At 42.9% G+C, this 11,579-nt stretch overlaps 1 protein-coding gene across 1 annotated transcript; it reads right to left on the reverse strand.

The window, feature by feature from the left end:
- Nucleotides 1–444: 444 nt before the first annotated feature.
- Nucleotides 445–10,414, reverse strand: nr2e1 (nuclear receptor subfamily 2, group E, member 1). Its single transcript, XM_072443260.1, has 9 exons — nucleotides 10,032–10,414; nucleotides 7,807–7,952; nucleotides 7,208–7,295; nucleotides 6,707–6,942; nucleotides 6,034–6,180; nucleotides 5,822–5,918; nucleotides 2,138–2,287; nucleotides 1,912–2,017; nucleotides 445–1,301 (listed from the first exon to the last, which is right to left on the reverse strand). The coding sequence occupies exons 1-9, from the start codon at nucleotides 10,087–10,089 to the stop codon at nucleotides 1,139–1,141; spliced, it is 1,191 nt and encodes a 396-aa protein (XP_072299361.1). The 5' UTR covers nucleotides 10,090–10,414; the 3' UTR covers nucleotides 445–1,138.
- Nucleotides 10,415–11,579: the final 1,165 nt, after the last annotated feature.

Consider the following 11,579-nt stretch of genomic DNA (forward strand, 5'->3'; position numbering starts at 1 on the left):
ATGGGAAAATGTCAAAAATTATCAAAATGTCGCTTGTATAACAGAGGAAATCACGTGACTCGAGAAGATACATGTTATGATAATACTACATGTGTGAAAAATATAACTATTACTGTTGAAATTGTTGTTTTGATACCAAGTATATATCCATTATAAAAATGGCTTGAATAAAATGAACTTTGCGTGTAATAAAGTCATATTTCTGCACTTGTGTTCTACAGTTCAATGTTGTGCAATACTGAGCCTTGACCATGACATTTGCTGGCACGTTTAAGCACATTTCTTATGGATGTATCTCTATCAGGATGAGTACATACATATTGGGATAAATACCGTCAACCCCTATATATAATAACTTTATTTGTTTTGAAAATCAGACGTGTGTCACACTTTTCCATGTGTGTGACTTCTTTGCCAGTTCGGAGTAAAACACAAACAAATGTGTTCTTTTGACACAGATAATTTTATTTTACTCCTTTATTCCATTGTTACAACTCTAAATAGTTATAACTTATTTACAGGCTAAATTAAAAACACCACAGGCTACAACCACATTTCCAAGTGCTGAATAAACTTTACAGTGTTAGTGTCTAACTTTACGAAGTCAACTTTTACACATTTTTTCTTTTGTGCCTCAAACGGGGCGTGAACTACTTATTTACCAACGTCTTTCAAATCAGTGTTACACAAAAGGCCTTTCAGATCCTGCAAAGGTTTGTGTTAAATCTAGTTTGGTTTCAGCCCCATAGAGAGACAGCAGCTCACACCCCCAGGTTTTAATCTTTTTGGTTTCCTCCATTGGGATTGAATATAGCAATTAAAGATTGAATTGGTCAAGATCATTGGTCTCATAGACACAAAACATAAAACATTTCTTTGTCAAGCATACTCCCTACAGAGTCACAATATATTTTACAAGGCAGACTTTCACTTTGTCTATACCAGAGATTGCATTTTGTTCAATATGATACAAATGTCTTCAGTCACAAACTAATCTGTTAAAGTCTACTTAGTCAATAAGGTCTTTCCAGTTTTGTTTCAGGCAGAAATGGTTCCGTAGAGTTTGTGATCAAAAGTGTCCCTTTGTCGGGAAGCTTGTTGTCCATATTTAAGCCTCTTAAAGTCTTTAGTGAGTGCTTCATATATCGCTGGACTTGTACATGTCGGAGAGCAGTCTGGTGATGGGGACGTTGCCGATGGTCTTCTTGAAGAAAACCTCCTCGATGGTGGATGGAGTGATGGAGCGGAGAGACGGGAGAAGGAGGAGCAGCTTCCCGAAGCGACACGGCTGGGTGGGATACCTACAACACGCAGCATTAGTTTAGGATACTGTTACCTCATGCTTACTATTGAGTACGCTATATTAAGTCTTTGTTTTTTTAAGTTAAACTCAACCAGTTGCTTCAGATTGGTGGTTTAGGCCCAACTTCAACTTCCCCATCAGCTCATCAACAAATAAGTTACATCCTGATAATAATTAGATACTGTCTTTATACTCTTCCACTAGTACTATTACTACTTTATACTACAGTTTGCAAAATCATGGCTTCAAAAGTGGATTTTAGAAAGCCTTTTGCACGCCACAGCTGCCATTTTCAAACAGCTTATAAAAAAAAACCTTGTTCCGGTTAGTTACTTTGTTTAAGACGTGCATGTATTTAAAAAAAAAAAAATAGACAATTTATACTGTGGGGAAACACTGCATCTCCGTTTGCGATGATGTAATCACTCCAAGCCCGATCACGGCCCATCTGCAGCCAATCAGCATTAATGAAACCCTCATCAGCAGCAGCACCTGTGGCAAGTGGCATCGCACTGGCAGCTTTAGCCTTAGCGGGGCGCTACACACATGCTGTAATTACTGTTTTCTTTTTTTTAAAACCGGAGACAAAGACACTTTACACACTTTACCTCGTGTGTATGTAGCTGTTCAGAGTGAGCTGAGCCTCGTCTTGTAGCGCAGCGATGGCACTGGCGTTTCGGAAGCTCCTCAACTCCGTGGCTCCGTGCGTGGGAACTGAAAAGACAGTGTAATAAATATACATTGTCCCATATTCTCTGGCCTTGCCGCTTTTGTCCGGCTAATAACATGGGCTTGTTCAGCACTAATGGCGGCACTATAGGACGAGGCTCTCACCAGCTTTGAAGGTCACGATGCATTTCAAGCAGGCGAACTCTGTGGCATCAAGCCTCATCTGTCTGAAGCGTGTGACGACCTCCTGAAGGGCCTGGATCTCTGAAATGATCTTATTCAGCCTCTGGGAGTCCGTGTTGTCGGCGTTCATGCCTTTGGGAAAAGTACAGATGGGAAGCATGTTATTTGAAATGTCTCGACTCCAAATTTTGGTTGAGGCGGTTTTCACAAGTCTGATAAAACAGACCCCTGATCATTTTAACTTCACAAATAAGCTCTCAACACTTAGTTAATTATTTTACACATTTACATCACAATAAGCTGCAGTGTAATGTCTTTGCAGGTGATCATCTTCTAGAGAAAGCCACAAAGAAATAAAAAAACAAAGCCTCTCATGACAAAATATTACCGTATTTTCCGCGCTATAAGGCACACTTAAAAGCCTTTAATTTTCTCAAAAAACGAGCGCACTTTATAATCCAGTGCACCTTTTATATGGATTAATTCTGGTTGTGCTTACTGACCTCGAAGCGATTTTGTGTGGTACACGTTTTACTTCGCTTATTGAACCTTATACTCCGGTGCGCCTTATGAATGAAAAATTATCAAAATAGACCATTCATTGACAGTGCGCCTTATAATCCAGTGCGCCCTATAGTGCGGAAAATACGGTACTGCATCAATGAATACAATTATATGATCATTTTGACATTACTTCATGCCGCTGACATAACCCTAAAGTTGCAGAATTTGAGTTTTCAGTGAGTACAAAGTAGAATGAAACTCTTATCATTATTATTATTAGGCCCAAGCGCCACAAGCTGGCGAGAGGCCTATTAATTTCGTAAGGCCGTGCGAAGCACGGCTGCGAAAGTGTGCAGGTAGTGTGCACGAAATCGAGCGCGAAGCGCTCGCCCACTTCCAGACACTCACTAACGCACTCCTTCACTCACGCACGCCCCGTGCATACTAATTAGTAGTAGAAAAATGGAACATTACCGTTGTAAACGGGCGAAGCCCGTGCAAAAGTGCGCACTAAACGAGCACTTTCGCGGTCGTCATCCCCATATAAAGCACTCATTTGCGCTAAGTACCTCACGAATACGTTCCCCATCTCTTGCATGTTCCATGCATATAGGCATGTAATGCAAAAATTGAACATTATTACTGTATAGAGGGCCAAAAACACAAAGTGGGCGGAGCCCACTCAGAATTAACGAAAGTACCCGTCAGTGACCAGGGACCCACACCATGAGGTAGGAAAGCGTGAGCGCTTTCCGAAAATGTATATGATATTTGAAAAATGGGAAACATTGTTTTCGCATCAGAATATTTAGGCCCGAGCCCCAGCAGGGCGGAGGGCCTATTGCTCCCGCAATGCTGCCCGCATGTTTGGTACCCCGTCGCTCCTGGCAAGTACAGTGAACTAGCCCATGCCGAAGGCATGGATCATGCATACTTACTCCTGCTATGACAGAAAAAGTCAACAATGAGTGAATGGGCTACGCTGTTGTCAACAATGAGTGAATGGGCTATGCTGTTGTCAACAATGAGTGAATGGACTACGCCCATTCACTCATTGTTGACAACAGCAGCGCGAAGCGCTGCATTCCTCCAAAAACCCTCCTGGCATCATCCTGTACGCGAGAATCCATGCCGCAGGCATGGGCCATGATTGTATCTGCTCAAATCAATGGAAGTCTATGGGGAGTGGGCGGGGCATCCCGACGGAATAGGGAGTGACGAGCGCGTAAGCGCTCGTAATGATGATTCCACCCCATGGCGGCATCGGGAAGGCTTAGAGCTTTCAAACGATGTATAATTTGTTGTTATAGTGGAAACGGCTATATTATTTTTGCTAAAAATATTGTTATTAGGCCCGAGCGCCACAAGCTGGCGAGAGGCCTATTAATCTTAATCGAAGCGGTCGTCATCCCCATATAAAGCGCTCATTTGCGCTAAGTAGCTCACGAATACGTTCCCCATCTCTTGCATGTTCCGTGCATATAGGCATGTAATGCAAAAATTGAACATTATTACTGTATAGAGGGCCAAAAACACAAAGTGGGCGGAGCCCACTCAAAATTAACGAAAGTACCCGTCAGTGACCAGGGACCCACACCATGAGGTAGGAAAGCGCTCGCGCTTTCCGAAAATGTATAGTTTATGATATTTGAAAAATGGGAAACATTGTTTTCGCATTGGAATATTATTCTTTCTTCTTCTCGGGACCAACCCCCCTATTTTTCACCCAGTGAACATTGACGAAAAGTCACAAAAATGTTCACACCTCTAAAAATCGTGCCTCTCTACATTCTGGCTATTTCCCTTTTCTAAAATAAAAAAAATTGGCGCGTCAGCGCCCCCAAATGTACCAAAAATGCATTGAGAGATGGGAAATGACCCAAAAAAAATCTGATCGTAGAATCATGAAATTTGGCGCAGAGGTAAATGGTGACAAGAGAAGTAAAAAATATTATTACGGCAACGCCGTCCGCCCAACCAAATGTCGGCCATATTGCTTCAAAAATGGCTAAACATGACTTTGGAGTTTTTCCAAACTTTTACGAACTCCTCCCAGGGCGTTGGCCCTAAAAAGCTGAAATTTGGTGAAAATGCTACTGAGGAGTGGGACATCAAAAGTTATCCAAATTACATTGATACCTGTTACGGTCTCTGTGCGGCGAAGCCGCAAACTGTAGCAAGAATTTCAGAAATCTCCCAAATTTTACATTTCTGCCGTTTGCGCAGATAAAGTCCGAATTGCGTCAAATTAGAATCAGTTGTTAAACTCTTTGCCCTAAACCTACTTGAAGTGAAATAAATTAATTTGGAGCCACAGCGCCCCCTACAGATTTTATATGGAGGTTAAATGTTTAGTTTTGCGAAATTATATGAAATTTGACACAACTCAATTTTAGAATCCCCATCAAAAAAGTCAATGAGACCCATGTCATAATTGTTATGGCGTTGCCGTAACGATGACCGAAACCTTCCATGTTATTCCAATGGGGAAATCGCCAGAACATGTTTACACTTTAGACTTTCACAAACTCCTCTTAGGGCGACAGCCCTATTAACCTGAAATTTGGTGAGACTCATCTTCAGGGGTGGACCATCAAAGTTATCCACATTTTTATTCAAAGAGTCACGGTGTCTGTGCGGCAAAGCTGCACATTTTGCCAAGAATTCAAAATAGAATTGCTTTTTGATGGTAAAACAAAGGGGAGAAGATGTGACAGCGTCACAGATTCAGCAGTAGGCGTAATAAAAGGACCATTGGGTCGCGTTAGCGCCCCCTCCTCTTGTGGCGTGGCGGCGTGGCGAGGGCCGATCATTGCCGCTTGCGGCTTTAATTATTCGTTATTATCTATAATCTGTCATAAAAGTTAGTTATTCCACTCTCTAAAGCTCAGATCTTGTTGTACAACATGAAAACAACACAAAAATGTCTAGTAATACAAAGAAAATGTACATACGATACATGTTGAGCTCCAAAAACTATTGTTCCAGCTTTGAATTATTGACTGAAGTTGATGTAGTAATTTATAATGACAGACGTAAATAAATCACTTTCAAAAGTTTAAGTCTGTTGTTTTTGTGTTTCCAAACAATGACGATAAAATCACAGCACTGTAAACTCGTCTGCATGTGTTGCAAAAGGTTTATGATCCATTCCATCCTCACCAGAAACTGCCAGCAGTGTTGTGGAGTCAACAGGAATGGCCCACTGCGCTATTCCTAAAACAAACAACTCTCTCCAAGCATCTTCCAGCAAAATCAGCTGCAACAAAAAACCATGATACAGTCGTTAGGCCCAGTGTAGTTTGGTAAAATAGGCTCCAGACATGAGCAGGTCTACAACATCTTTCAGTAAACGGAGGGTATGGAAGAAGTACCTGGTCGGACAGTGGCAGCGTGGAGAAGGCGGGGACGCTCTTGGCCCACTTGATGCTCATGAAAAGCAGGCGCGCGGCGGACTCGCACACAGACTCTGTGGCCACCTCGTACAGGTACATGGGGGCCGCGCTCACCTCGTGGGGGTACTGGGGACACAAGGCACACGCCATGATTAGCACATTGCCACGTCACAATAAGCCCATCTCATTGCACAGCGCAACAACAGCAGAGGTCAAACTCCAAGCGCCACCTGCTTCCACATTAGAGAGCTTTAGGATTTCAACCACAAATCTAATGGGCGGATTGGAGTTTATTATGGGCTGCTAAATCACTGCAAGAATGTCAACTTCTAACCCTGACAGAAAATCCTGTGGTGGTGGTAGTGGTGGTAATAATAATATTATTATTAATAATAATAATAATAATAATAATGATGATAATGATAATAATGATGATAATAATAGTAATAATCATAATCACAATAATGATAATGGTAATAATAATAATAAAAAGTAAATAATAGGTCAATAATAGTTATGTTGTAAAGGTAAAACTAAGCTATAGACCTGTGCAAATCAAACCTTTCCATTGACTAAAATATGTTTCATGATACAATATCAGGTCTACATAAGAACATGATTCCAGTCAGAGTATAATACCCCGCTCCATTACCTTTGGTGTGGGCTGCGCCAGGCCCACGATGGCTTGCCTCTCTGGCGTGGAGCCCACCGCGCTCATCTCCAGGTTGTGCGGCTCTAGTTGCGTGACGGTGGTGAAAAAAGGGGGGCCTGGCATAGCGGATCCCGGGAAATGGGGCGATGAGCCGTTCACCTCTTTGTGGCCCCGGAAATATAGGGCGACCTGTTTGCGGATCGTGGACGTGCGGGGGCCCCTCTCGTGCTGCACGGCTGTGAAACGGGACAACAGTGACACAGAGTAAATAAACGATCTGCGCGACGCTCAATGGTCCCTTTATGAAAAGTGTTGTGCCTGCTGCCTCTGACTGACTGGCCGCAAAATGATGTCCCATTATCAGTGTCTAGAATAGTATCTGAACCATAGGCTGAATGTTGGCTACACAACAATGAAATAAAGGCCCATGTAAACTCTTAAACTTCACAGTACAAGTGTGTATTCATATTTATACATTTAGTCTCTTAATGATGGCCTCACCGTCTTTGTTCATGTTCACTTCCAGACACTTTTTCAAGCGGCACGCGCGGCACTGGTTCCTATGCGTCTTGTCCACGGGACAGCCGCCCTGTTCAGAGACACATGGGACATGTTTAGAGGCTGCACTCCGCGGGAGCCACTCTTCAGGTGAGAGGCGCTTATTACGGCGCCCACTCGTCACATTAGATTGGTTTACACCTGAGATGTCAGCAGCGCACTGTTTAGCTCCACACTTAATGACACAGCCATAACACAATTAAGGTCTTCAAGAGAGACTTAACACAGCGGTGACTGTGGCCAAAACAAATACAAGCCGCGCGTAAAAGGCGGATTCTGTGCGCAACAGGGAACGCCAGAAAAGGCCATTCAATTTGTTTGAAGATATGACAAATTAACTGAGATGGTATCATTTCATAAAAACATTATTATTGCGTTAAATCTACTTTTCTTTGTGCAAATCTAGAAATCCCCAAATAATATTCCAGTTTTAATAGGCTATTACAATATTCCTAATTCCATTATCCTTTATCATTTCATCTGTTTCCAGTCCTCTCTGTTGTCTCAAATCTGCTTCTTCACGTGTGTCACACAGGTCTCACCTGAGAGCCGGATTTACAGACATAAGTTCTGTTTCTGCGGATGCTCCTCTTGAAGAAGCCCGAGCAGCCATCACAGGCGTAGACCCCGTAGTGCTTCCCCGAGCTGCGGTCCCCACACACTTTGCACGGGATGTCCAATATGCGGCCTTAGGGGAACAAAGATTACATGAACACTCGCGCTAACAGGTGGTCACAAGCAACACAAACTGCAACGAAATGTTTCACGTCACGCCTGGAAACGAGAGTATCCAGAGCTCATCTGTTGGTTTCCTGAGGATTTCGCTGTGGGCCTAATTATTCGACATTCTTGACTCTCACAAAAAGCAGTGGACACAGTGTGAGCATGGGAATGCCGCGGACACTGGGGGAGAAGTCCAGTGGGACGCGTCATATCTGGGCCTTCTAAGACAATAAGTCCGGGCGTACAATGGAGACATTAGGGAAAGTGTTAACTTAATGATTTTAGGCCATTGAAGCTCGTCAGACTGGCTGCATCTCGACAAGCTGCCAGCTCGCTTTCATAATGGGACTCGACAGCTGCTTTATCCGCAGGTCTATAGGCCCCAGGATTAGGGAGTGACACCGCGTTTCACCAAACCAAATGAAGTATATGGAAATGGACCCGCCGACATGAAAAAATGTGATTTTTTTTTTCCCCTGTGATTTTTTTGTAAAGATGTTGTATTCAAATGGCTGAGAAAGCAGTATTTGTATGCATATGAGGCTAGCTTTTTTCTTGCACAGGAAAAAGCCGTCTATGCAATTACACTGACGTTTTGCCACCTGCTCATTTATTCACCAGTGACCCGTCAAAAAGGGTAGCATGGGAATAACTACAGCGCAGCAAAAACAATGACTTGAGGACGGAGTTAGAGGCTCCAATTGGTGCATTATTAACGAACACAAGACCATTAATTGTGGACCACTGGCGCGTAATTGTTCAGAGATAAAAAGTCAACACTTTATCAAATTATTATGCATTTTGATAGAGAAAGGCCTGGTTACACAGTTAAAAGGTTTTCCTTGGGCGGTGAAAATGCCTTATTGCGTTGGCCAAAAAATTAAAAAGATGAATAAAAAATTAAATCTGAATCCGAGTCAAGTTCAACAACCCCTTTTCCAAAAATGCGACACAAAAATGTATTGCATTCACAGACCCAGATAAAAAGTGACAATTGCAGTTTGCCTCGAGATATTCAATTACATAAAATGAGGTACAATTTTGTTGTGAAAGGGGAAAATGTATTTAACTTCCCTCGGTGGGGGTCCAATTTGTCCCCATTGTGCAGAGTAATTGCTTGAAGATATATGGCATATTCCATTACCGTAATCACCATCAGGACTCAAGCAAAGCAAAAACAACTCAAGAGCAGGTTTGCTGAACGGCATAGGCTTTTAATGGCCACCCAAACACAGAGACGCACCGAAACACGCGGGAGTTATTTTAAAAGGAAAGTAAACTAAACAGCAAAGAGGCTTTATTATTTTATTTGTTTTATTTATTTCATGTGTCTATTAAAACACATGGGCCTGCAACACTTTTTAGAGTAGGTTTTCTATATTAAAAAGCAAAAACAAAGAAAAGCTTAATTTAAACGAAACTTTTCAGAGAGAAATAATTTACCCAATTAACTTAAAATATATTGGCTGTAAATAATGTAAAATATATATATTTTTAAATGACACACTCAATACATTTAATTAGTATATCTCCTCATATTGCAATGACGATTTTTCTGAATGAAAGGTGTAAATGGAACGCATTTTACGCACACAAATAGGCCTAGATCTTGGTAAAAAAAAATAAATTTGAAAAATGACTTCATCAGGTTTGGGAAAGTCAGGCGTTGTAATCAAGTGAATGAATAAGGAATGAACAGTGGCAACAAGTGTCACAGGCATAAGTCTCCTCGAGCAGGTTTATTTGTTTTATCTTTGTTTGGACCACGTTTGAAAAATAAACGAATAGGCCACATTATCAACGTAATTAAGGTTTTTAGGGAGAAAGTATAATTATTTTTCTGCTCCCGGTGCGTTTGCGTCATGTCAAATAGCCATAGTTGTAATCAATCCGAGTCAAATTTGGTATAGGCAACTTGATAAAACTGAACCATATTTTACCATTTATAAAAAACAACGTGTTCACTTGACAACTTTGACCAACTCCCGACACTCTACACAATCTAACCGCGCGCGCATGGGTCTGTGGGAAGAGTGACACTTACTCGACTTGACGCTGAGAATATCCAGACATCCACTTGTTGATCCCGCGGGTTTACTCATCGTGGACGGGGAAGTTAGTGACACTTTAACCGAATTAAATCCTCCGTTCGGCTCAGCTCCGGCACACTCTGATGCGGTCAGTCTCACGGTGTGACAGCCTGGGACCCGCTCTCACACATAGTCCCGCTCCACGGACCCTCCTCGTGAGTGATGAAAGCCCCTGATGCAGCTCCGGGGAGACGAAATCCCGCCGCAGGGCCCCGAGCAGAGCCCGCGCGTAAAGTTGGAGCGTCCGAGAGGCGCCGAGCACAATTCGAAGCAGTTTGTTGTAAAGTGCAGTGGCGGAGGTGTGTTTGAAGCCGAACTCGATGTGACTTTGTGCTGCAGTTTCAATAAGCCTCGCTCATTTGAGAGAAGTGTCAGGGGGAGGAGGGCTCGCTTCCTTCAGCCACTTGGCTTTCTCCAAACTCCGGCCTGACGTCACCGTCATCGTGGGCGAGCGCCGGGCTTGCGTGTGCGTGTGAGCGGCGGAACGAGCCCCGAGCCGCTCAAAACAAGTCACACGTGTTTTTCCTCCTCAACTTTAATATTACAGCGATGTCCCCTGCGACGCGGACAGTGGCCTGTTCGTTTACAGACGCACTGGGGCCGCGTTGTGCGTAAACGTCCCGTTATGAGCCCCTTCTGCAGTGAAGAAGACGTGTGTGGCGGCTCACGCTGAAGCCCCGTGGTGGAAACTGAGACGTGCGTTTGCAGACGTGTTAGCTTTTTTCATCCTTTATATATAATAATATATAATAAACATCTCTATTGACCTGTTATGTTTAAAACTGTTACATTGATCAAGAAATGAATGTCTATACTTTTATCCTTTTCAGAGCCTTGTCCTGTGTATTCTTATGTTTTTTCCCCCCCAGTGTTTGAAACAGTGGTATGACTATCTGCCCTAATCATCTGGGTTTTACACTGGTCTTTAACTCTTTATTTGATAACGATTGGCCTTTTCCCAACATTTCATTACAGACGCAAAATTGCCCATGAAGTTTTACATTTCTTTATGAGCTATAGAGGAATGTGTGGCTGATGTTTACCTGAGCAGCGGTGCGCCGTTTATGGGCCCCAGACTCCGCTCTCTGACACCTGACCCCAACAGCTTGCTGCACTCTCGCCGGGACACTGCAGAAATCCATATTCCGTTTTAATTGTGCCTATTCCCACGGTACACCGCGGGCCATATGGGCGCACAAAGTGTCGATTTAAGCGGACAAGGCGAGGCGGAGAGGCGTAGTTAATTGCAATTAGCTATTGTTGTGTCTTTCAACCTGGCCTTTAGCTGAACGGCTAAGTCCAATACTAACAAGGCCGAGCAGGAATCACGATCTCCTTTTGATTTGAACGGAAAGCCATGATCTTTACAATGGGCTTCAGCATCTTCAAGAGTTAAAAGCAAAGCATAATAGACTTTTACAATACAAGTCATTTGAATACACGGACTCGAGGGAAACATATTCTGTTTGTAATTGAGTAAAAGTATGAAATTAAGTTTAAAA

This window comes from Eucyclogobius newberryi, unplaced genomic scaffold, assembly GCF_026437365.1.
Source record: "Eucyclogobius newberryi isolate DKJ021-1_F unplaced genomic scaffold, fEucNew1.0.hap1 SCAF_1, whole genome shotgun sequence".
Lineage (NCBI taxonomy): Eukaryota > Metazoa > Chordata > Actinopteri > Gobiiformes > Gobiidae > Eucyclogobius > Eucyclogobius newberryi.

What these genes read in the sequence shown, in the direction of transcription:
- nr2e1 (XM_072443260.1), bottom strand. Translation starts at nt 10,089, where the DNA reads ATGAGTAAACCCGCGGGATCAACAAGTGGATGTCTGGATATTCTCAGC. An exon ending in TATTCTCAGCGTCAAGTCGA is followed by an intron (nt 7,953 to 10,031) that starts GTAAGTGTCACT and finishes TGTTCCCCTAAG; the next exon opens with GCCGCATATTGGACATCCCG. An exon ending in AACACTGCTGGCAGTTTCTG is followed by an intron (nt 2,288 to 5,821) that starts GTGAGGATGGAA and finishes CTTTTCCCAAAG; the next exon opens with GCATGAACGCCGACAACACG.